At 41.3% G+C, this 26,767-nt stretch overlaps 2 protein-coding genes across 5 annotated transcripts; one reads left to right on the plus strand and one right to left on the minus strand.

Moving 5' to 3' along the window:
- Nucleotides 1-9,973: 9,973 nt before the first annotated feature.
- On the plus strand, nt 9,974-19,382 carry cstf2 (cleavage stimulation factor, 3' pre-RNA, subunit 2). Of its 4 annotated transcripts, none has more exons than XM_061290983.1 (14): nt 9,974-10,110; nt 10,301-10,379; nt 10,954-11,123; nt 11,607-11,743; nt 12,062-12,181; nt 12,257-12,376; nt 13,052-13,157; nt 14,101-14,160; nt 16,072-16,171; nt 16,348-16,547; nt 17,018-17,142; nt 17,904-17,996; nt 18,261-18,414; nt 18,870-19,382. In XM_061290983.1, the coding sequence occupies exons 1-13, from the start codon at nt 10,020-10,022 to the stop codon at nt 18,381-18,383; spliced, it is 1,524 nt and encodes a 507-aa protein (XP_061146967.1). In that variant the 5' UTR covers nt 9,974-10,019; the 3' UTR covers nt 18,384-18,414; nt 18,870-19,382. The 4 variants fall into 4 exon arrangements, with proteins under 4 accessions (XP_061146967.1, XP_061146978.1, XP_061146987.1 ...); XM_061290994.1 differs by having other exon boundaries at nt 16,075-16,171; XM_061291003.1 differs by lacking the exon at nt 14,101-14,160.
- nox1 (NADPH oxidase 1) lies at nt 19,063-26,682 on the minus strand. The gene is made up of 13 exons (XM_061290972.1): nt 26,525-26,682; nt 26,353-26,448; nt 26,147-26,257; nt 25,754-25,838; nt 25,098-25,243; nt 24,456-24,649; nt 24,254-24,377; nt 23,304-23,396; nt 22,986-23,227; nt 21,718-21,880; nt 20,938-21,084; nt 20,692-20,816; nt 19,063-20,602 (listed from the first exon to the last, which is right to left on the minus strand). Exons 1-13 carry the CDS (start codon nt 26,567-26,569, stop codon nt 20,476-20,478), a joined length of 1,698 nt encoding a protein of 565 aa, XP_061146956.1. The 5' UTR covers nt 26,570-26,682; the 3' UTR covers nt 19,063-20,475.
- Nucleotides 26,683-26,767: the final 85 nt, after the last annotated feature.

Consider the following 26,767-nt stretch of genomic DNA (forward strand, 5'->3'; position numbering starts at 1 on the left):
AGTCTGCAATTGTGCAGTAAAACGATGGAATAATCCATTGCACGAGTAGGGAGGGGGACACTCGAAACAATCATGATGGATTAAGCATTTTGCCACTTCCTGTCGACTGCAAATGACAACACAGTGCCGAAGGGCTCAGCTTACGAACATCACATGAACCCAGAAAACGTGTGAGCCCTGATTGTGATGATGGCACATGGAAAATAGTCCTGTAAAGTAAATTTTTGACATGACTTCCCCTTTACATCGCAAAAGGCATGGCATTAGTCAACTAGTTAGCAAGTCCATGTTACAGTTCAGAGGTCATGGCCTCTTAAAATATCCAAATAGAATTCAGCGAGTCACGTTTCTTCAGTATCTATCTATCTATCTATCTATCTATCTATCTATCTATCTATCTATCTATCTATCTATCTATCTATCTATCTATCTATCTATCTATCTATCTATCTATCTATCTATCTATCTATCTATCTATCTATCTATCTATCTATCTATCTATCTATCTATCTATCTATCTATCTATCTATCTATCTATCTATCTATCTGTCCGTCCGCGTCCGTCCGCCCGCCCGCCTGTCTATTTGTTCGTCTGTCCGTCTACTGTTTGTCTGTCTATCTAACTACCCACCCATCATCCATCCATCCACCTACCTAGTACCTACCTGTCTGCCTGTCTGTCTGCCCCCCCTCCCTCCCTCCATCCATCCGCCCAGCCGTCAAAGCCATGCTGTTGTAACGTGCAGAATGTTGGTTTGGCATTGCCTAACTAAAATAGTGCTAAAATAGTGAGGAGGTCCATGAAAAAGACGTTGGACGGCAGCATGTTTCTCTAAAACCTGTACCAACCTTTCAGCATTAATAGCGCCTCCACAGATATGCAAGTTATCCAATACCCATCCCACCATACCATCACGGAGGCTGGCTTTTGAACTCCGCTGATAACAATCCAGATGCTCCTTTTCCTCTTTGGACCATACGGCATGACCTCCACAATTTCCCAAAAACAATTTGAAGTGTGGACTCGTCAAACCTCAGAACACTTTTCCACTTTTCATCAGTCCATTATAGATGAGCTCAAGCCCAGAGAAGCCGGCGGCGTTGTGGGTCTTTTCAATAAACAGCTTTTGCTTTGCAGAGTGGAGTTTTAAGTTGCACTTGTAGAGCCAAACTGTATTTATTTGGTTCTCTGAAGTGCTCCTGAGCCCATGTGGTGGTATGCTATACACACTGATCGGTTTTTGATGAAATGCCGCCTGAGGGATGAAAAGTCATGCTCGGGCAGTTTTGAGTTTTCGGTCTTTCCACTTATGTGCAATGATTTCTCCAAATTCCCTGAACCTTTTGATGGTCTCATGGACCGTAGATGAATCCTAAATTCCTTGCCGTTGTACGTACGTTGAGGTCCTTAAACTGTTCAACTATCTTCTCACGCACTTGTATTTCTTTCCCATCTTTGCTCGTGAATGACTGAGTAATTCAGGGAAGCTCCTTTTGGAGACCTCTTTAGGGTTTGTAAACAATGTGGTGTTATTTTTGGGGCGGGGCTTAGCTGGAGGCAAAAAGATCCAACTCGCTCACTGCATAAGCAGGTTAGCATTTTTTAAGAGGACTGGACGGTCATTTGAGTGAATATGTGGGTAAACTCACGCTCCACTACCAGAAATGTTAATAACAAGTTAAATGACTACTTTTTTGTCGAGTGTCCACAATTCCGGTCCTCATGAGACGCCATCCAGGTGTAACCCAACTACAACACACCCAATTCAAATGATCAGCTCATCAGCAAGCGTTGCAAATGCCTGATGATGATCCCAATGATTTGAATAAGGTCATGTGTTTTGGTGATAGCTGCCTTGTGATTTGTAGATTTTGCCCTCAAATGTGTGTACGTGTGTGTGTATGCGCGCGCACTGGGGAAGCAATGCATTTATGCATTTACCAGGGTTCAATATTTACAAATGTCTTTACAGATGTCTTTATTGTTCCCAGCCGCGTTTCTTAGATGCCAGCACATGGCACAGAAGGTCAGGACATCTTGGCAATCTGTTAAAGTGGCTTAACCCGACTGAGCAAATCAGTTGCTGGTGTTCAGCGCAGGCTCAGATTTACATCACATGGATTGGAGACTTATCTATAGTGGTGAGTGAGAGTGCACAGTGAACAGTGAGTATGTTGTAATACAGTGTACAGATCAATTTCCTTTGTAGTAATTAGCAGTATGTGTGACACACACACATGGCTGCACAACGTGGTGTAGGTAAACAGAATGCCACTCACTGTTTCACACGCACACATGGCAGAGAATGGTAACAAAGCGTGCTGCTTTGGAGGCAGAATGTGGTATCGGCTCAAGGACTAAAGATGTACCGTTTTTTTCCGTGTATAATGCGCAAAATTTAACTAATGTATTGTCCTAAAATCTGGGGTGCGCATTATACATGGGTACAAATTTAAAAACATTTTTTTTTCTTTTTTAAGAAAATCATAGTACAACAAAACCAACAACAGGACTGACCGACAAAGATGTGGAACAAAAAGACAGGGTGACATTACCAAAGACAGGAACAGAAACCAAACAGACATCATGACAGTAACTCATGCAATGATCCGACGGTGAGCGAGGGGCAGACAGGACTTAAATACAAAACACGTTACATTGATTGAGGTGACACAGGGAGGGAGGGGCGACGCGAACAGAAACTATGGCAACCTAGACACATAGCAAAACTGGGGACGAGACGTGACAAATCTTCCTCGAAACAAAACTTGAAATCACCTTTCTTCTTGTTTGTTGTCAATCGCGCATCACATTCAGCCATCCTGCCCAACACACTTAGTCAGTAAAATTCATAATTGACGACACATCGTTTGATGCGATGGTGCAATCCTTGATGCTGTGTTATTGTCAAATATTGTTTGTTTTTTAATCTCCATCGCGGACCGGACGTCATACGGAGGCAGTATGACTGCGCATGCGCACTATGGATCAGATGCGCAGAACGGATGCGCAAGACACGTCAGCTATATAAAGAGCGAGAGTTCAGTTTTCTTTCTATTCGTTTCAATTCACAGTTTAATTAGCAGTTTCAATCAGCAAATAACAAAATGCGTATTACAGGTAATATTTTATTTCACAACACTTTGCCTTGTTCCTTTCGTCTCTCCTGTTCACTTCAAACACGCTCCATACAAACGCAATGCTCTCGTATCAGACAAGGCTTGCTCGATCACCTGCTCGTTTGCTGTCACAATGTACCCTACAGAAATCCGAAACATTTGTTGCGGCTTCGAGTCACGAGGAGGGGCAAGTTTTGGTTTCCAAGGGTGTTTTTATTCCTCTTCAACTTCTCTCCCATACAGAGCCGCCTTTTTCACATGTCCGCACGCCTTTTTCACCTGTCCGCACTGATCGCGGTGGTGCCTTTACGGGCAGTCGGAGAAATCAACGGCAACAAAAAAAAATACATCCAGCCTAGTTAAGACCATACCAAAGACTATAAAAATGGGACTCATTGCCTCCCTGCGTGTGTGACGATCATTGGGACTTAAAAAAAAAATTAAAAAAATTGGGGTGTGTATTATACATGCGTACAGGCTTTTTTCCAGCATCAACATGCCATTTTTAGGGTGCGTATTATACATGGGGGCGCATTATACACGGGAAAAAACGGTAATTAACACTTTAAAGCGCCATATCCTCTGGACATGTCCTCTGTCACCAGGATGACATAAAGGACGAGAAATTTGATCAATGGATTTAATGATTTGGAGTGACACAAATGGTTTGATAATATTGTTGTTCATGTGATAGTTGTTTAAAAAATAGTTTATATATCGTTGTATGGGCCTGTGGAATAATTTAAACTACGGCGCGGCACATGGCATTGTTGACAAAGGACGATCGATGGATTTAATGAATTGGAGTGACACAGATGGTTTTATAAACGTGTTATTTATGTAATCGTTTTTTTTAAATAACTGAATGTTACGTCAGGCCCGTTCTCAGCTCCTCGTTTGTGTTTGTCACGTTAGCATACCATATCGTTTAGCCTGTTGTTGCTCGTTCATGTCTGTTCTTGGTGTTGGATTTTGTCGAATAAATTGTCCCCCAAAATGCGACTTATACTTCGGAGCGATTTATATGTTTTTTTCACTTTTTGGGGCATTTTATGGCTGATGCGACTTGTACTCTGAAGTGATTTATAGTCCGAAAATTATGGTAAGTCTTTTTTTTTTTTTTAAATCTTTGATTTTTGGTTGATTTTAAAATTAACTTAATCACAGTTATATGGACATTCTCTCTGTATGCAATGGAGGTGTCACGTCACTTAAGATGATATGACATTAAGTGAGCGACGGCTAGAAAGCATGTGGCCCAAATTAAGGGAACAAGCTCAGTGTGAAATACGCGATTCGTTCATGTCTGTTCTTGGTGTTGGATTTTGTCGAATAAATTGCCCCCCAAAATGCGACTTATACTCCGGAGCGACTTATATATGTTTTTTTTCACATTTTTGGGCATTTTATGGCTGGTGCGATTTATACTCCGGAGCGACTTATAGTCCGAAAATTACGCTACTTCCATTTACTATGGTTTTTGTCCTCAGTCAGGCCATGGATGAGCTGGACCCGATCTTAGTGCACCCTGAAGTGGTTTGCAGTCAATCATAGGACACAAACTGACAAACAACTATACACACTCACACTCAGTCAGTCCTATGGGCAATTTAGAGTGTTAGTTTGTCAAGTCAAGTCAAGTCAAGTTTATTTGTATAGCCCTAAATCACAAGCAGTCTCAAAGGGCTTCACATAGACAGAAATTGACAATTATTCTCAAAGCATCCCCTGATCTTAAGCTCCCAAAAGGGCAAGGAAAAACTTAAAAACCCCTAGCAGGGGGAAAATGAGAAACCTTGAGAAGGGACCACAGATGGAAGGATCCCCCTTTCAGGATCACCAGGTTGAAATGGATGCAGAGAGGGCACAAATGATACAACATGAAAATCAATTAAATAAAAAGTGGATGTCCATGTCACAGCAGAGGGCTGCCGAAAGGAGCCCTCAATTGTCCTGGCAGTGCTCTTCGAGGAGGTTGAGCTGCAGTTCCCCTATCCTGAATTGGCCACGAGAATCCAGATAGCCGCTGTCAGCATGGGTACCACCTAACCACCTCCCCGGCCGGGGAGGGGGGAGGGAGGGGGTGGAGAGGGAGAGAAAACAAACTCCAGCCGAATCGGCCACTACAGGTTAGTTAAAGGCCATGTCATAGAAATGTGTCTTTAAACGTGTCTTAAATGTTTCTACTGAGGTAGCAGTCCTAATATCCATTGGTAGGGCATTCCAAAGCTCTGGAGCCCGAATAGAAAATGCTCTAGAGCCTGCAGACATTTTCTTAGCCCTCGGTGTCGCTAAAAGGGTAGCGTTTTGCGAACGAAGGTTACGAGACGGAACATAAGGAACAACTAGGTCGACGAGATATGAAGGCGCTAAGCCATGCAGCGATTTATAGGTTAATAGAAGAACCTTGAAGTCACATCTTAAATGGACCGGAAGCCAATGTAAGTTGGCTAGTATTGGGGTAATGTGATCAAATTTTCTTGTCCGAGAGAGCAGCCTTGCAGCGGCATTTTGTACTAACTGTAGACTTTTGATGCGGGACTTAGGAAGACCCGAAAATAGTACATTACAGTAGTCCAGGCGCGACGTGACGAACGCATGTATAATAGTTTCCGCATCACCGGTCGAAAGGATCGGACGAATCTTTGCAATATTACGAAGGTGAAAAAACGCAATTCTGGTTATATTCTTAATGTGCTTTTGAAAGGAGAGAGTTTGGTCAAATATTACCCCGAGATTAGTTACAGTATCGCTTTGAGTGATAGTACGGTTATCTATAGTTATAGCGGTTTCCTTGAATAAGTGTTGATAACGAGCTGGACCAATTATCAACATCTCAGTTTTATCTGGGTTAAGACGAAGGAAGTTGAGAGACATCCATTGCTTGATCTCCGCAAGGCACTTCTCAAGATTACAACAATCCCGCGGATCTGTCATCGATAACGGCATATATAATTGGGTGTCATCCGCATAGCATTGAAAACTAATATTATATTTACGTATTATGTCCCCAAGCGGAATCATATAAATATTAAAAAGAATTGGTCCGAGAACCGATCCCTGTGGGACACCACATGTAACATTGATGTTACACATTTAACACATGTTTGTCAACATAGTGCTCAGAGTTTTCATGATGATGCTATATTTTCTCAAGTGATTCTGATGAGGACACCAAAAGCACGCTCTAGAGACCTTAAGGTACATCAAGTATATCAAGTTTGCACCTCTTTATTTTAACATACTTCATTTTCACAGAAGTGTAAATACAACTGAACCTCAAGTCAACTGTCAAAAAAGTAACAACCTGGCTGAGACTATGGAGTAGTGGGTGTTTTTGGTGGGTGCAATATGAGCAGCTGCACAGTTCAGCATTTTCATGAAAGTGTGAAACGGGTTACTTGTGGCATTTTGACGTTTGTATGGGGAATTTGTGCCCTCTTGTGGCGTTGTCTTCCATAAGTAGAATAGAAGAGATGGCGGGTGTATGTATGGGTCATTCTTTAGGAATGATGGGAAACGTAGTTATTCGTCCGAATAAGATGAGGAAAAGATCCAAGCCATTAGGTGCACAGAGAAATGCGGAGCTCAACGAGAGCTCACTTTACACATCGGTCGGCGTTTGGCATGTTTTCTTTTATTCTTATATTTTTCTTTGTCACCCTTTGTGGAGGCTGCAACATTTCTTCCAATAAAGCCCAAAAAAAAGCAAAACACACATGCACAAACCTTTGATGCTTGTCGGAGTGAGGTCCCATGAGGTACACTGATATCCAAGTCCATCTGTTTTGAAAGACTACTGAGGTGTAGGCTTTTTTCTGTTGAAAATTCAAGGGGGGCTCAACTCTACAGGTTTTGGTTTATAATGTACAATTCATGGCTCGGAACAAAACCGTAGCATGATGACACAAGAGAGTAATAGAATAGAATAGAATAGAATAGAATAGAATAGAATAGAATAGAATAGAATAGAATAGATCTTTATTTGTCATTGTAACATGTACAACGAAATTTAATATAGTTTATTAAGAAAGTATTGACGATTGTGTTCTTGTCCTTGTATATTTAAAAGTGATGTTTCAATCCCCCAAAATCCAGGTAACCTTGAGGTTTGTCTTTATTACATCACATCTCTCCCACTCTACCTCATTCATGTCAATTACCGTCAACTATGTAGTACCCACCATATAAATAAGTGGCCAAATGTTCATGGAAAACACTATTATATATGGCACCACGGCATTACTTGCTCATACTGTCAATCAAATTGCGTGCCCAAGGAAAAGCTTTAGCTTGCCTTGAATTTTGATTCAGCTCATATATTCACTTTTACCCCTCACTATCCGCAGTAATACTATTCTCTCCGCAGACACCTTCAAGTTCCTGGGAACCACAATCTCTCGGGACCTGAAATGGACCAGCCACATAGACTCTGTCCGGAAGAAGGCCCAGCAGAGGCTGTACTTTGTGAGACAGCTCAAGAAGTTCCACCTGCTGCGAGAGCTGCCGAAGACCTTCTATACTGCCATCATCCAGTCTGTCCTCTGCACCTCCATCACTGTCTGGTTTGACCTCCAAACAAGACAAGCACAGACTGCAACGGACAATCAGGACTGCAGAAAAGATAATTGGAATCAATCTCCCATCTATCCAAGACTTGTACCTGTCCAGGACCAGGAAACGTGCAAGGAACATCTCTACAGACCCTTCTCACCCAGGTTGCAGTCTGTTTGAACTACTCCCCTCCGGACGGCGTTATAGAGCTCTGTACGCCAAAACCAGCAGACACAGAGACAGCTTCTTCCCCCAGGTTGTTGCTCTGATGAACTCACACCACTCTTAGAGTCTCAGAGTCATTACTGTGCAATAACATCCTGCTCTCCACACCTTTTTTGAATTGTCTACACTGTTTGGACTATGTGTCCTCTCTGCATCCATTGCAGCCTGGTCATCCCGGAAGAGGGAACCTCCCATCTGTGTTCTCTTCTCAAGGTTTCTCATTTCCCCTAGCTGGAGTTTTGAGTTTTTCCTTGCCCTCTTGGGAGTTTAAGATCAGGGGATGTTTGAGAATATTTGCCATTGTTCACATGTCCTGAGTGTTGTTAAGTCACCTAAATGTTGAACAGAGGCTGTGATTTACCGAAGTCAAATTCCTTGTTTGGCACGCTCAAACATGGCGAATAAAAAACTCTTGAATCTTGAATATGAATCTGTCTTGTTTAATAACGCCAGTCTGCTGTGTTGGAGCCTGCATTAATGTGCAAGGTCAGGCGGTGTGTTATTGCATTCCACAAGATAAAACAGTGGCAGTCCCCCCCCCCCACCCCCCCCAATGCAGCTTCCATCACGGGAAGCCCTTGATCACACTGAAGGGTAATTTGCCTTTTGGAAAAAAAAACGTTTGTATCATTCATTCATTTATTCATTCATTCATTCATTCATTCATTCATTCATTCATTCATTCATTCATTCATTCATTCATTCATCTTCAGAGCCGCTTATCTTCACGAGTGTCGCCGGCATGCTGGAGCCTATCCCCGCAGTCTTTGGCCAGTAGGCGGTGTACAGCCTGATCTGGTCGCCAGCCAATCACAGGGCACATATAAACGAATCCACTAATCCAAAATGTGCATGTGAGGTGCAAGTATTATTTTTGTCCCTTAGTGGCCATTCGTCTTATTCTACACTGTAGTAAATGTGACTTTGAATGAGTGCAGCTTTAAAGGGGCACTCCACCCCTTTTACCAGACTCTTGCTCCTCCTCTTACTGATATTTGAAAACGGCATTGACTTGCTTGCAAGAGGGGAGAGGGTTGGGCATAGTCTGGCTAAACTACATACAATCTAAATCATTGCAATACTACGACAAACTATGATAAATAAACTAACCAAATAAATCACTAACCTGAAAATCGATATAATGGGGCCTGGCCTGGTGAGTGACATCAGCATTTGCGAAAGAAAGCGTAAGCGACAGTTAGTTGCTTTATTGAAGCCTTGACCACTCCTTGGGGTATAATAATAATAATAACTGGGATTTATATAGCGCTTTTCTAGATACCCAAAGTCGCGGTCATAGGCTATATCAAATACATAACACTGTGCCAGGGGTGGAGCTACGGGGGAGGCCTTGTCACTTTGTAGTGCATACCCCTGTGATGCTTCGAGGCAGAGATTTTGCTCGTACATTTGATTTTATAATCGAGTTATTCAATTAATTGTTTTAGCTCTTATTATGTGCATCCCTCTTCTTCAGTTTGGCAGGAAAACTGTGACCAAAGACTTTAAAGTCAGAATTCTGAGAATAAAGTCAGAATTCTGACTTTAAAGTCAGAAAGTGGGAATTCTCACTTTAAAGTCAGAATTCTGAGAAAAAAAAATCTGAATCTATTCACCATTTTTTTTCTTCTTCACTGGCCCTAATCCTCTTCTGTAGCTCACTTATCCACAGTCTTCCCTGGCTATATCACGGTTCACATTTCACGGCCTCGCTGCTTCACGGATTTATTTCACAGTGCATTGTGTTATGGCTTCAGATGAAAAAGACACTACAGAGCGGAGTCAGGCTGTAGAAGCGCACTATTTAGTATGTATCGATGATTAAAATGATTATTTTACTGTAGTTATCTGGAAGAAAGTGTCTCCTTACCTTTGTTAAACAAATGCTTGGACCTGAAAACATGTTTCGTCCTTTGGTTTCAATGGTATACCTGTATAATAATGGTAATAACAATTAAGGTTTCTACTTCACGGATTTCACCGATCACGCGTTATTTTCGGGAACGTAACCCCAGCGAAAACGAGGGATTACCGTATTGCCGAACTTTCAACGGACCAGAAACCGGAAACCATCCCCTTGAAACTTCCGGGTGTTGCATTCATCTTTGTCCCCTTCAAAAATGGCGAGTCTTGCCGCCGCTGCAGCCGCCGCTGCTGCCGCGGCTGCTAACAGAGACCCGACGGTCGACCGTTCATTACGCTCGGTGTTTGGTAAGTCTTTTTCCCTCTCCTGAATTTTGCTGTTTTGAAAAAGCTTTTTTCCTACATAATTTTACGTTCGTGAAAGTCTGGCTTAGCTAGGTAGCTAACGCAAGCAGTAGGCTCGTGTCCTTATTTACGCAGAAAAAAACAGTCGCTTACGTTGTCAAAGTAATAACATGTACATATGTATATGTTTTAGTGGGAAACATTCCTTATGAAGCAACCGAAGAACAGTTAAAAGACATCTTCTCTGAAGTCGGACTTGTTGTTAGCTTCAGGTGAGTATCGTTCATTCATTCATTCGTTTCTTTTAGGCTTTGTTTATCTAATCTTTTTTTTGTATATACACTGTTTATATGGCCTTTTCATAAATAAAGCACAACAGTGAATAAAGGAGATGTTATATGCTTCCCCCCCCCCCCCAATGTCAATAACAGCTCCCATGTTTATACCTAACACCATCAGATCCCAATATTTATTCTGACTTTATTTAGTTTTCTCCCTATTCAGAAAACTTTTACCAGTTTTTCTTAAGTTGCTGCTTTATAGTTGTAAGTCAAAAGTCAAGTTTTAAACAAACACAACTACATTGATTCCAATTAATTATTGCTTTGGTGTGCAGTATAATAGTATACTATTTTTCTTCGTTAAAATACAAATTCCATCCATTTCTTTTAAGACAAAAGATTCCCTGCGAAAAGATAGGAGTGTTTTGAGTTATGAATGTGTTCACAGTGTGAATTAATCTCAAATGGGAGCATACCAGTGTATTTGTATAAAAACTAAAAAAGATAATATTCCAAAATATATGAGCGTGTTAGTGCTGATTGTCAACACTGCTTTTGCTCTCAGGTTGGTGTATGACAGGGAGACGGGAAAACCAAAGGGTTATGGCTTTTGTGAGTACCAGGACCAGGAGACTGCGCTCAGTGCCATGCGCAATCTCAATGGCAGAGAGTTCAACGGACGCGCCTTACGTGTTGACAACGCAGCCAGTGAGAAAAACAAGGAAGAGCTTAAAAGTATGTACTTAAAAATTCTGAGGAGGCATTTTACTTCAGTTTGTCGGTCCGTCAGTAACATTCAACAACTGCCTGGGCACCTGTCTATTGTCGTCAGTTTGTCAATTATTCCAAGCCAAATGATAATCATCAGTCCACCATTACTATTCGGTTTGTCAATCATCAACTTTCCCAACAGTGAGTGCCAGAGACTTCTTGACTCGTTAAGTGATGATTACGCTAACGGACAAAAATCTACTTCTGTCAGTACGTTGTCCGTCTTTTTTCATTTTTTTTTTTCATTTAAAAAAAAAAAAACCCAAAACAAACTTTGGTATCAATTGTTGTTTTGCCCATTTTCGTCTGCGTTTGTCAGTGACCAATTGATGGACCTTTTGTCACTTTGACTGACGGAATGCCCACCTCTGTTAAAATTTCCACCCATGTTAGGTGGTTCTATAACGTTATGCTGTGAGGTGATAGTGTCAATATGTATGGGTGCAGGTTTGGGAACAGGAGCCCCCGTTATTGAATCGCCATTTGGGGACAGCGTGGCAACAGAGGAGGCTCCTGAGTCCATTAGCCGAGCTGTGGCCAGTCTGCCACCAGAACAGATGTTTGAACTTATGAAACAGATGAAGGTGGGTTTCTTTTTGTCTGCTTTGCTGTTTTTAAGCTTGAATGAAAATTCATAACATCTGCTCTCCGATTTTTTGGGAACCTCTATGTAAAAACATAACAGTTTTGCAAGCAAGTTTTGTATTTTATTGGTCCGGAACACAACCCCCTGAAAAAGGCACTCAGTGGTACCTTCTAAAAGGTTTGGAAAAAATAGTCATTGAGGGCGTTTTCACTAGTCACCGACATCAGTTTGAAAACCTTTTGAAGCTCGATGAAGGTTGGTAATCGCAACCTGTAGTCCATATGGTGTCATAAAAATGTGTTTTCTCTCTGTGTAGCTATGTGTCCAAAACAGTCCCCAGGAGGCGAGGAACATGCTGCTGCAGAACCCTCAGCTGGCCTATGCCCTGTTACAGGCACAAGTGGTCATGCGCATTGTGGATCCGGAGATTGCCTTGGTGATTGTCCAACCAGCCGCAAGTCTTCCCAAGTACTCGTCTGTGGAGGTATTAATAAATGAGCCACTTTGACAGAAAATGCTTCACCGCCAAAACGCACCCCAGCCACTCATCTCAAGTGCACAAGGGGGAGGAGCCGCTCCGATCAATCCACCTGCCCTGCCCAACATGGTGGCCCCGCAGCAGCAGCCTGTGGTAAGCAAAACCAATGTGAACACCTGCACTCTATTCTACTGAAATGTTCAATATCTGTGTCCACCAATGCTCGTTTTGTCTTCATTTACACTTAGTCTTGAAAACTTGAAATGGTTACAACGGAGTTAAATGAATGCTAAATCGTTCAATCAAATGTTAAGGTAGTTAGTAAATTCCAGTACTACCCATATGCGAAAGACTAGATTAATCATCAATACATCACTACACAGGTAAAGAGTAGGAATAACTAACTAGATGACACAACGAGCGACATTTCTCGGCGAGCTGAGGGGTGCTTATTATCAATATATCTGAGCTTATCCAATAATTTGGGGGGCTAGAAATGTTTTTTTATAAAGCACATTATTTGTGGGTTTTTGCTACTTGTGGGCTAGCCCTGTCCCTAAACCCTATGCATTGTAATCTTATTGTTGCACTGAAGCAAATCTTTATTTATTTGAACATTATTAAGTTACTTGTTTGATGGCCTCCTGAGACTGATTCTATAATTTTAGCTAGTTGAATTTATACTGTATGGAAATTGCTATTATTATTGTTATTATATTAAATTTAAGTGAACTACCTCTTATTACTCACCAACTCCACATTGTGGCCACTTACCACCCCTATTTGGTAATTCATTTTATTTTACATTTTTCCCTATCACGTGATCAGGCAGGGATGCACGTCAATGGAGCACCTCCGATGATGCAGCCTCCCAACATGGGTGTTGTGCCTGGACCTGGACCAGTGCCAGCCCCGGGTCCCAGTGCCCCTCCAGGTACTGAGCCAAAGAATCGCGTATTTCACACTGAGCTTGTTCCCTTAATTTGGGCCACATGCTTTCTAGCCGTCGCTCACTTAATGTCATATCATCTTAAGTGACGTGACACCTTCATTGCATACAGAGAGAATGTCCATATAACTGTGATTAAGTTCACTTTAAAATCAACCAAAAATCAGAGATTTAAAAAAAAAAAAAAAGACTTACCGTAGTTTTCGGACTATAAATCGCTCCAGAGTACAAGTCGCATCAGCCATAAAATGCCCCAAAAAGTGAAAAAAACATATACAAGTCGCTCCGAAGTATAAGTCGCATTTTGGGGGGCAATTTATTCGACAAAATTCAACACCAAGAACAGTCATGAACGAGCAGCAACAGGCTAAACGATAGGTATGCTAATGTGACATAAACACAAACAAAGCGCCAAGACCGTAACATTCAGGGTTATTAAAAAAAAACTATTACATAAATTACACGTTAATAAAACCATCTGTGTCACTCCAATTCATGGAATGACTATTCCGTAGAATATTCCATGTATCAGTGCTTCGCCATCTTTTTTTAACCAAATACCGCCTAAAAAATTATTCCGCTCTCGAAGTCTCACTATAATGTCCAATATTAAAATACATTGGGAGAATTTGGGGTCCAGTATTTATTTGTTTGTTTATTTATTTTGTCTTTTTAAAACTGTTTTGGGAAAGTATAGCGCTCTGCCATTACTCATCTGGTCCATGCTTTGCACATGTCATTCTTCACTGAGATCCCCAGGGGGTGCCACAGCCTTTAATAATAGCGCCACATCTTGTCACTTAACCTATCCTCTATCACCACATGGAATTCATCACATCCTTTGCACGCTTCCTCACTACTTTTAAAGTGCCGCTTTGCTCTCTTGAGTCTTGTCTCCTGTTCTTTTCCATCTTTAACGCTGGCTCAGGAAACCTCCAGCATTCCCCCACAGGATCATCTGCACAAGCTGCTATCGAGCGGCCTCAAGGTATCACCATCCCTTCCCTCAGTCAGTACAGCAGTCAGGTTTGGAGTGGAAAATGCTCAACAGTGCAAACTTTTTTTGTGTATTTATTTTGAGGTGTAACAATTGATTAGTTGACATTCAACTGATTGTCAAATTCAACAGTAATTATTTCTGAGAATGGAACCAGAGAGATTTTACAAATTAAAAGAATTTCAGCCTCTCAACAGTAAATATTATCCAATTTCCGTAGTACTCTAAAAGCAAACTGATTGTACCAATAATTCACCAATATGACTACTAATAAAATAAAGTTCAAAATAAAGTCCCAATGATCGTCACACACACATCTGGGTGTGGTGAAATTTGTCCTCTCCATTTAACCCATCCCCGTGCGATTTTAATCCATCCCCTGGGGGAGAGGCAGTATTTTTGGCTTTTATCAAGGCTGCAAATGTACCCCTTTAACTTTTATTGTTGAAAGCCATCTCAATGTGCGACCACATTCTTTGACAGCTTGCTTCTGGTTATTGCATTCATGCCAGTAAAGGTGTAATTAATCTTACAAAGCAAACAACATACGACACACCCGTCGTTTCACATTTGCGTGCATACCTCTAGCAGCAATGTTCCATCACCCAATAATGCAGTACCTGTCTTCGGAAGAAGTGTTTCAACCATAATTGAGCTCTTTCTTCATTTGTGTGTGTTGTGACATCAGGTTGCTTGCTGTGCTTTTTCCAAGCCCAATTGTTCCTCCACTCTCTTTGGTTTTAACCTATCCGTCATGGTGACTGATGCCTGGTTTCAGAATAAGTTGGAAAGTGCACTGCTTTGCTGAAAACAAAAAAGCCAAACTTGTTTTTTATGCTCTATTTTGCTTTGACTGCCAGTGAGTTGGAATGACCACTAAAGTCTCTATTGACATATCGGTGTGTCAAAATCGGCCTCATGAATGCACACACTGTTTTTGTGCAATCGACCCCTTTAGAGTTTTTAAACAATGTGACGGCCTTGCTTGAAAAAACAGGTTAGCATGTTTTTGCACCCATTCCTGGTCTTGCGAGCTATTTTCTCATCTGGAGTCAAACAGGTGGGGCAAGACGACCTGAACAAAATAATTGCGGCTTTGAAACACACCTCAAGTCCAATCTTTGCAACATGACTGCCTTTGCTTTGGTTTTGGGCGTCTTCGACGCACTTGACTCAATGATTGCCTTCCACCAGGCTCCTTTCTTGTTATACAGAAAACAATTAAAAAATGATTCTGTTCATCTTGTCTTTCTTAGTAAGAACCGGTCGTTAGTCACTTAAAAAAGTGTTCCTATAAGTTGGTAAATAAAACAAACGGCAAAGTCGCTAATTTGGCAAGGCTGACTGCTTTTGGTCAACTCTCTCCACTCTGTTCACAGCTATGTTTGTTAGTGCAAATAGCACACGTCAGCCGAGGTGTGCTTTCAATTACAAAAGTCACCAAAAATTAGCTAGAAAAGAAACCATTTTCTCAAAACCCAACAAGCATAAATTGATCGATCAAAACGACTAATCAAACAGCCCTACATTGTTACATGTGATTTACCTGGATCTTTAGTTCTCGTTTCAACTACGGAGCAAATTAAAGTTGAAGAAATACAAATTTTTGTGTATGCAAGTCTGGAAAGTCTGCTTTTCCACATTGAGTAAATGGTCCTTTTAAATACAAATGAGGTTTTTTTTTAAGAACTGAGCCTTTCAAAATGTATTTATTTTATTTATCTATTTCTATATTCATTTAGGCTTGCTAGCGCCAGCTTGTCTTACGAGCGCTGTATGAACTCAATATAACATTGCTTAGCCATAGTTCTTTTTTTTTTTACATGGTGGTGACTTCTGTTGTCCAGCCAGTGTCGTCATGTCTTTTATGCATATTTTTCATGTCGTTTTTTCCTACCCGAGGAGGAGGCGGTATCCCCCCCAGAGGCCTTCTGGGTGACGGACCCAATGATCCGCGAGGAGGCAGCCTGCTGTCGGTCACAGGCGACACCATTGACCCCAAGTGAGTATGCAGGCGTGTTAGGCAAGCAGCACAGTGAGCTCCTCAACACTCCTTCTGGAACTAATTTGCGTTGAGATCTGAGGTTCTACTGTAGTTTGTATGAGTTGCCCACTCTGAGTCTTTCACTGATAAGACTTGCAGTTTTTTTTTCATCAGTATCAAAACTTTGCATTTAGCCGAGGCTACATGGGAGCGCCTCCGCCCCACGCCCCACCTCCGGTGCACATGGGCCCAATGGGAGGCGGACCGCCGCCGGATATGCGAGGGCCACCAATAGACATGAGAGGGCCGCCAATGGGTGAACCACGCAGTATGATGGGTGACCCCAGAGGGCCTCCGATGATGGAGCAGCGGGGACTGCCGATGGAAGCCAGAGGTCAGTCGAAGTGTCTTTTGCATTCGAGAGTAGTCACTGCTCATTACTCGCAAAAGCCTTACTGCTAAATGGATCGAAAGGATTTATTCCCTCAAAAATCCGCACATAACAATCTTTTAGGAAAAATACATTTTCCAGCCCCACACACGTAATGAAAATTAATAAGAAAAAAAGGAACCTCCACTTAAGCACAATACTTGGCATAGATAGCCCTACCTTTTAATAAAACTTCTCAACTTACTTCAACATAGTTATTTGACATCTAAATGCTGCATGAGGATGGCATTGCTTTTGGCTAAATAAAACTTTTCACACTACATATCAGGAAACGAATTTATTGCTCGTATCTTATGTGTTCACACCTAAGTAGTAGCATTCAAAGAAAAGTCTGTTACAAAAGCCTGCCAATAATGGCTTATTTGGTCGCACAGCATTATTTGCATTAATAGTGTTTGGGCAAATTCGTACAGGTCGTGATCCCAGAGCGATGGACGCCCGCGGCCCCGTGGCAGGCCAGAGAGTTCCCATGGCGGGAGCAATGCAAGGCCCCATCCCCCACAACATGGGCCCCAACGCACCCCTGCCCGCACGGCCGGTAAACGTCTGTTCCTCTCTGTCCTTTTGCTTCTTTTTTGTGTGGTTCCCTACTAAAGTCATCTTGTATTGTGATCAGCTTGAGGGCTCAGTCTCTATTGTTATCCCATTAAGACAACATGACATGAACACCGAACATGTCCAGCCAGCCAACAATCATAATGACAATGTCCTGTTTTGTTTTATAATATTAGAAAAATTGTTATTCATCAATTGTACCACCCACGGCCATTAGACAGCTGGGATAGGCTCCAGCACATCCCAAAACCATTGTGAGGATTGTAAGCAAGATTTGAAAAATAAACAATCGGCTGCAGCGTCCATTGACGAATACAGAGATTAAGGCCACATTTATATCCGCTTCAGTTCCAAACACCAACTCAAGTTGTGGGTACACGATGCTCCTCTCTCCTCATCTTCAGCGCCTCCGTCCGTCCGTTCCAAAGCAGACTGTCCAACATGGCTGAACCAACAGGGCTGTGAAAAATGTTGCTCATCACAGGCACAAGAAATCATCAATGCCTTGTGGCGGTCAAGCGGCAACGGTCAAATAGCACAAACATTCCATCTAAATCATACGCTTATGTATGCGGGTTGTTGCATTGCACATGCTTGGTTTGTACTGTGGTTGATAGTGCCACGAACAAGGTAACTCGTGTTTAATGCGGTTAATTGACCTCCCCAATGAGCCGTCTGTCCAGCCTGGCTAATCATTACATGGCTGATCAGCACTGCAAATGTCCACCTTGGTTGTCTCCACAGGGTCCTGTAATTTCGGGAGTTCCTCCTTCGGGAGCAGGAGGTGGCGGCTTCAGTCCAGCTCAAAACCAAGTTTCCACACAAGACCAAGAGAAGGTGGGCGTTGCATAGGGATGATCTTGCGGGCGCAAAATGAGTCTCAGGTGGTAGTGTTGCTAGTCCGCCACTGGCTCAAAGAAACAATTGTTCCCTGTAATTTACATTCATGTGTATTATTCTTCCATCTTCTTTTTCTTAGGTCATACTAATATAGAAACTGGAAAGCTGGCGTGGAGCTTTTCCAAGTTTTAAAAGCACTTGCCTATCGAGAGCATTGTGCTGCCATATCGTTATACATCTGCTTTGCGCCCCCTTTTTCAGGCTGCCCTGATCATGCAAGTTCTCCAGCTGACGCCAGAACAGATCGCCATGCTGCCCCCCGAGCAGAGGCAGAGCATCCTCATCCTCAAAGAACAGATCCAGAAAACCACCGGCGCACCTTGATTGCCACCTGCGGTGGTGCGTAAGGGGGCAGGTAAGTGCTGCAGTTGGCACCTTGACATGCGTGGTATAGTCACTGACAACATTTTATTGTGTTTTCAACATTTGGCCCACAATATACCAATATGTTCAAAAAGTAACTTGAGTAAAATTGTTTATTCATAATTTGATGGTTTTATTGTGACTGCATTGCATAGTTTTCGTTCAGCATGGTTTTATTCCATAATGCATTATGGGGGGAAATGCTGAACAAAAATCATGTGCTGCAGCCATAATAAATCCATACGAATAAATAATTTTACTTTATTTTTGAACATATTGGTTTCATGTAGGCCAAGTGCTTAAAACAAAAGCTCATGCATGTACAAGGATTGTACAAAGTATAAATTAGCCAGTCTAAGAAAAATACTTACTCCACATTGGCATCTTCACACTTCTGTATTTTTCTGTTTAATGATCTATTATGTTTTGACTTTTTTCTTCTTTTAGAACTTGGAGTCTGACCTCCACCTGAATTTGTCTCATTAGTTTAGATGGTTGTATAGGTAAATTTTTTCTCATGTCCTTTTTTGTTTTTTTTTTCTTTTTTTTTTGATGACGTCCAACCCAAAATGTGTGACCACAAATATTACCACATCGTCCTTTGTTTTCCCCCAACTTCTCATCAATAAAACAAAGCTACTTAAAACATGAGCACTTCTTTATTTAACAGAAGCATAGACACAATAATAGAACTTGAGTTCTTGACTTCCGTAGATCATTAACCGCACGCCATATGATGCCTCCTTTTTCCCGGTGCACTACTTCCGTCTCAGAACTGTATAAAACTATTTTGACAGCACGCAACAGTGAATCATAGGTTTTATCTGGCAGGAACCGCCAGTGTACAATCATGAATTAAAAACTTATTGGAAATCAGTGCTCTTCATATTTACAAAAACAAAGTGCCTAAGTTTACCTTCACATGTCATTGAACATATGTCAAAATGCTAAAGTGGAAAATTTGGCAAAAGATACAGAGGTATTGTACTTTGCAACATTCATGACACAATAAAAAAGTAACTGTACTTCAAATTCTGGTGTGAAAGGGAACAAAGCTCATGGCCCCAAACTACTCTTGGGGAAATTCTTTCAAAGTTTTTATTTTATTGTTCAATTAAGCGACACAGCCCAAAAATATTTTTTGTGTTAGCGTTACGTTTGTTTAAAATTGCAATAATTTTACTTTTCATTTGACTTTTTGTAACAGATTTTGGGAACTACTCTTTAAAATTGCTTTTTTCCCCCTAGTAACATTGCGACTGTTATATTTTACTATTTTCTCATTGTATATCATTTTCAATACTTTTTTATCATAAATATCACTTTTTTTCAATTACCACTGTTAGGTAATATTCTGACTCTTTAAATGACAACTTTCTCAATGTATCTTAAGTCGTTATAATTTTTAAATCGACCTTTCTTGTAATATTGGAACTATACTAATCATCTTTTACGGATTATTGTGAGTATTGTTTTAAATATCCAACTTTTTTTCCACTCAATCTTTTAAATTTAGATTTTCCCAATAATGTGACACCTGCCTCATTATATTTTAGAAAGACTACTTTTTTCATAATAGTATGGAATTTATAATTTAAAACATTCTCATCTTAAAATCTGATTGGTTTTCCCAAGTGCAATTTTATTACTTTAAAAAATGAAGACCTTTCCCTGATGACATGGTTATGTTGTTTTAAAATGTTGACTATTTTTGTTGCTTGCAATAGCGTAATCTTATCCTGTTACTATTACAACTAAAACTGCAACTTCTGGCTTTGACTTCACGCACAATTTTCTGGCTTTTGGAATAAACGCGCACTCATTTTATAAAGAAAACCCTGTTCTCTAAGTATGTTTGCATAAACAATCAAAACCAAGTGGTAAAGAGAGAAGACCAGTGGAGCAACATGCCCAGCATTGTCATGAAAGGTTGTTGGGGTTTTTTTTGCGTGTGTGCTTTCGACACGCGGGTGAGTCTGCCTTAATTAGCAATGAGCAACATTCCCCAACAGGTCTTGCTTCAAGGAAATCGCTGCTTCTGTTTTTCCCCATCTTAAAAGTTCTCCTTGTTGAAATAGAACTTTGTCTTGCGCGGGTCCACGTCTGAGTATTTGGCGCATTTCTTTTCCAAGACCTTGGCCAAAGCCAACGGACCACACAAAAATGTTCCCACCACGGCCCTGAAGATGAAATGTAAAAGATGGAAGATTGTAGGCAATGCATGATTTTGTTTGGTGATTCACAGGGCGAAGATAAATGAATGTCTTACGAGGGGTTCTCTTTGCGGACTTGTTCAAACTCCTTATCCCAGTTGGGTCTTCCATAGTGAGTTTTCTGTCGGAGTCCAGTGACCACGTCGGTCTCCTCGTCAAAGTGCACCATGGCGTGATTGGCCTTGTGGAAACAGAAAGAGATGACATGAGCACGCAAGATAACAGTCCACTAGAGTGGGCTTCAAATTGCAAATAAAAATCATGCACGGGCCCAAACAGTTTTCACTTTGACAAGCACATACATGACTCTGATCCCATCCGGTCAGAAAGAGCTTGTAAGTGAGAAAATCTCCAATGCCCCTCTCCTCCATCTCCCTCTCTTGGTGCTGTAGCAGGTCGGCAAACCACTCGAAGGCACTTGTCTCTCGGCACAGCCAATAAAAGTAGATCTGTAACCAGGAAGTAACGGATGAATAAATAACAACAATGAGGCACTTGTTTTAATGACTTAATGAGGATCAAGGTGTGCCCATGTGGGCACTTTGCTCCATTTAGACAACTGAAAATGTCAGCGTGGGACTAAGTAACTCAGCCCGAACAAAAAATGATCAATAGGCAATGGTAGATTTGTGTGACATATATGGTCAGCATTCAAAACATGGAGAAGTAAATCTAAACATGGACAATGTATGTGCCTTGAGATACACCTTGATTTGTTCTGTGACCACGCTCGTAAGTCAAAACAGTCATATTGCAAATCATCTTGGGAAGAATGGAAATGCCATTCATCTGTAAATTGAGTTCAAAAACTGGCCCAATGATGGCTCATATTTCAAAACAAACCCCAATATCAGTCACTCATATCTCAAGGCCTCACGTAGCAGGAGTGGGCAAATAATTTAAATGGAGTTTGATATTTGACAGAATGTTTTCTTTCTTTTTTTCCCCTCAATTGAAAGCAGCCATGATCCAGGCGTGTCAAAACATTCCGTTTCCAAATCAAAGCGCAGACAAAAGATGTCATTCTGCGTAATGACAATAAAAGCAAAAACGAGCAACATTGTGTTGCGGTTGTGAGTTACCTTTCGCGTGCGCAGAACTGGGTTCGACTCCTTGAATTTGTACCAGATGGACTTGAGGATGGAAGCGAAGGGAGTGACGCCTATTCCCGCACCCACCAGCATGGCCACCTCGTAGTCGAACACGTCCTCACTGGCCGTACCGAAGGGCCCGTCCACACCCATTCTGATAGGGGCAACAAAAAAACACGCACCAATGTCAAGATCCTATTTCGCCCTACAAAACCAATAAATGCCGCTACTACTAAATGGTGCCTTGAGATACTCGTGACCACACTTTTCAAGTTGTGATAACACTAAAATATGAAGAATTAAACAGATTTGATGCTGCAATTCAATTTATCGTACAACACTGTCGGAATTACTCTGTCCAGTGTCCACAACTGGTCAACACATTCTAATTCTAAAGTACGATACAATCAAGTGCTATTCTCTTTGTTAAAAAAGAAGTTGGTTTTGGTAGCAGGGTGGAACAAATAATTTCTACCGTAATTTTCGGACTATAAGTCGCGTTTTTTTTCCATAGTTTGGGTGGGGGGGCGACTTATACTCAGGAGCGACTTTTATACATATATATGGGTTTTTTCACTTTTTTGGGCATTTTATGGCTGGTGCGACTTATACTCCGGTGCGACTTATAGTCCAAAAATTACGGTAGTCACATTGATTTCAAGAAGGAAAATGATTTGTGACCCATTTTGTGACACTGTCACAGAACCTATTCGACTCATACTATCTCAGGGCAGCACTGAATTTGGACCCTGATGCTTCATTTTAGACAGCTCCTTGTATGATGCAGTGAAAGTTCCACACCAGTGCAAAGTAAACACAATAGCAATCTCATTTGTCAGTATTATCTTACCTTGTGAATAATTATCTTTCAGTATTTACAAACCAAAGATTTTAGACACACAATAGTAATAGAGTCAAATGCTAAATTCTTGCCTCGCATTCACATAATCATTTTTGATTTGCAATAACGCTTGTCTCTCAGCACTAACACAATTAATCGTCTCGGCATTGGTAAATATTTTGAGCCGGAATTTGCTCATTTCGGCAATCAAGCACAATATTCGAGACTACTGTTCGAATAAAATTGGATTGGACAAAATATCAATTAATGTGAATAACTCTTTCTCTCTGTAGTAACATAAATGCGGCTAATGCAATGCAGCATTAGCACCAATTACATTTCTCCATATTAGTAACTAGTTGGCGGCTCAGTTAGCACCTCTCACATAATGGTAGCAAAACATTTGAAATGAACTGACTTGGGCCCTTGCCCGCCCTCGGGCAGTTGCTGCATGATGCTGATGAGTTTTTCGGTCCAGTCTCCGGCCGAACGGATGTGTACGCTGAAGAAGTCCTCCTCGGGGGCCGAGGTCATGGTGAACGGATGCCACTCCAGCTGAGAGATGGCCGGGCAGTTGAGGAACACGTACTGGCCCACGTCCATTTTGAAGCCGCTCTTGACTAGCTGCAACTCCAGCACCTTAGACGGATGCATTACGATCTAGGTAAAAAAAAAAAATTTAAAAAATGAAAGATGAGCTGGAACAAGATCGCTCGGTGGAAACTTCAAGCATTACCTTTCGGTATCGGACTGTCTGCAAGTATCGGACTAAACGCAACAGCCTCTCACACAGGTACAGAATCATTGGCCCGATCACCCACATCCATGTCTGGGAAAAATAAGAGGATCATTGTTATTATATTGTTTTACACAGCTTTGATAAGCTGCCATTGTATAGCCCTGCTATGCCAATGTAATTAGGAAATAAAAAAATAATTGGGTAAGAAAATCAAAATGTCATTTCTACTTTTATGAATGATGAGCTAGTCTAAGTTCATCCATGAGGTTGGTGGCTTGGGGAAAAGAATGAGCACTTCACAACCACCTCTGCAAAATGTTGTTGCTGTCCACCCCTGCTTATATTTTTTGTCAATAGGAGTCGCTCCACCGTTTGTGTTCATCGATATTTTGCTTCTACGACTATCGATGCTAACTATTAGCATACCAATGGTGTTTTGCATTTTAGTTAGCAGTAAGCTAAGCGGCCTTTCCTAAGGCAAATAACCAGTGGTTGTTTTATACACAACGTGCAATCCTATTTTTTGATTGAGTTTGAAAAAACTGGGAGTAGCATTACAGCTTGAAATGTCTTTTTTGATAGATTGTTCACAATTTGCCTAATTGCTGCTTATTGTCAGTGCCACATCACGTCTCAAGTTTATGCTTGTAAGTCAAAGCAAAAAAATACAGTCAGTGAACAAGCTTGTATTTGGAGCGATTTGACAACTGGAAAACATACCACCAATGTCAGTGATTAATCATCGGCGCGTCACCGTAACATTGGCTACAAATAAGTGAAGCCATTCAACATCTTGACAAATGGGAGTCTGCTGAGCAGAATTTAAAGTGTCTCTGACTGAACCTGTAAAGTTCAACTGCTTCATCCCTAACATGTTGTGAGTATAGTTCGTTAGACAGTCACCCCTCACACTGTTCTCACAAAGTTCTCCAAATCAAGAGACCAACCTGTGGAAAGCCCCCTGCAAACTGTGGTACTGGGCACTCAGGAACTCGCCCCCACTCAGCGATGCGGTCTTTGCAGATGGTAAAGTTGTGCTGTGCGGTGTCTTGCTGACTCCTGACAATGCGCCTGAAGAGGACACGCAAAGATTTATTGGCAAACGAGACAGAAGAGAGAGAAGGGAGGGCACGGTGGGCGTTCACCTACCCGGCACCATGAATGACAAGGCCGGCGAAGAAGATGATGAAGAGGTGGTGCGTGTACCAGAAGACCTCAAAGTAGCTGCGGCGGATGACCTCCATGGATGAGGTGATGATGAGGATGAGGGCCAGGGTGATGATGACCCCCGTGATGCCGGCAATGGTGGTGAACACAAAATAAGTGGGAATTTGCTGCAGATCCTGACACACAAACACAACTTCATTAGGAATGCCCATAAAAGAGCCAACAGCAAAAAATAATATATATATACACAAATAAATAATTATACAATTACACACAGTACAAGATAATTAAAAATGCATTTTATGTCAATATTTATTTATTTTAAGCATGGGTGTTTATATTTAAAATATGACGTTTTAACCTTGAAGATTTAAACTTAATACATAAACAATAAAATAAATTCAGCAATATATAATCGAGTATTTATCTGGATTTTATTGTTTAGTTTAAATAATATTTAGTAGAAATTGAAGAAAATACCAAATAGTATTTTTTAATTTTATTTCTTTATGTAAAAACATTGAATTTAAAAATACTTTACATGTCATTATTTTAAATTCGATTTGACACATGCATCATTATTAGAGAAAACTAATGCAAAAAGCAATGTAGAGTGTGACTCACGAGGCTTGTTATGCGACTGGGGTTGAGGTAGGTGGTGTTGTTGGTGTCTTCCAGATTGGACAGCGCCGTGCTGAGCTCATCGTAAACGCCTTGTCTGCTGTTGTTGTACCACTCTACGTTCAGAAGATGGGCGATGATGTGAACGGCTGTCGGGGCACCACACAGAGAAGCCATATGGTTCGATTATGACAAACAACAGCACACACTTGTTTTGAGGTACCAAATATTAAGGCCAGTTTTTGCAGTGTATGACCACAAGTTTGATTATGTAGTACGTACATCATCAGGTTAAAAGCATTTGAGAAGTTACGCTTGATGAGTAGAATCACCTTGGGTCAATATTTAAATGGTCATTCACCTCTTTTCGGTCTGACCATCACTGTGTAATAAGACTCTGTCATATTATAAGATTTCATCATTTTTAAACCTAAAAAAAAAATAATCTGTTATAAACTCATTTGCATACAGCTTTTTATGATTTGTATTTCCTAAAATATCAGTTCTTCATCAGTTGTGCACTTCCTTGATAAAGCAAAAGAGATAATGGACACGCCTGATGACCTGATGACACATTAAGCAATTGAATGTCCCGTTTCCCATAACCTAATCATCTGTTATCAGTACATCTTGTTTTTTTTCCTGCCTGACAATCTCACCTGTCATCAGAGCAATTGTGTAAGCCACCAACTTGTGGAAGTCAATATTTTTGTCCAGCTGCTTCCTCAAGCTACGACTGCAACACTGAATGAGAAAAAAGAACCCAAATATTTCACTTTAGCTTTAAAATGAATAATGTACAGCAGTGACATAATCACAAAACGTCAATCATATAATTGAATGTCCAACCCTAATTTTAGTGCAAGCATGAGTGATGACTCACATTAAAAATTTGCGACGGGAAAATGAAGCTTCAAAATTGCTTCATGAACCAGTTGTATTATTTTTTTTATTCCTCTAGGTGGCACTTTTGCTAGCCCTATGACGAACAGAGAGTGCCATCTATAAGGCTTAACAAACAAAACAACTGGTATATAAAATGTGCATCTTACCACGAGTGAGCCACGTATGAGGGACAGCAGGTTACGACACACAGGAAGGAGGATCAGCAGGCAGTTGAAGTTGAGCACGGCAGCGGGGGCCCTGGCCCAGGCCAAAGCTGACTGCGGTGACCCACAAAAAAATAAAACGTCATGAGACAGACTCTCAGGGACTTGGGAGAATATGGGGAATTACAATTTCTTTGGGAAGTTCTCACCCCTAAGAGATGGCGCGTGTAAAAGAACTGATCTCCCAAGTCATAGAAAAGATAAAACCAGACAAAGAGGAAGATGTTGATGCCCATCCACACCACCTGCAAAGAAAACCCCCAAAAACTGGTCAAACATGCTCATTTATGTCATTTGTAGTGCAAATATGATGCAGCTCACCAGTGTGACACAAGAAACACCATTGTTAATAATCCAGTTGGCCATGTTGAACACCTGCAGTGGGATCACATCAGACGTGACACCGCTCCACTTTTAAAGGTTGCAGGCTCCTCCCCCAAGTGTCAGTGATCTGACATACAAGGAAGTAAAACACACACACACACAGAAAAGGCAGAGTGGAATTGAGGAAACTTAAAAGGTGCAGTATTCCCTTCAGGAGCTGAAGGACTGCATTCCGATAAG

Source organism: Syngnathus typhle, linkage group LG1, assembly GCF_033458585.1.
Source record: "Syngnathus typhle isolate RoL2023-S1 ecotype Sweden linkage group LG1, RoL_Styp_1.0, whole genome shotgun sequence".
NCBI classification, from domain to species: Eukaryota; Metazoa; Chordata; class Actinopteri; order Syngnathiformes; family Syngnathidae; genus Syngnathus; species Syngnathus typhle.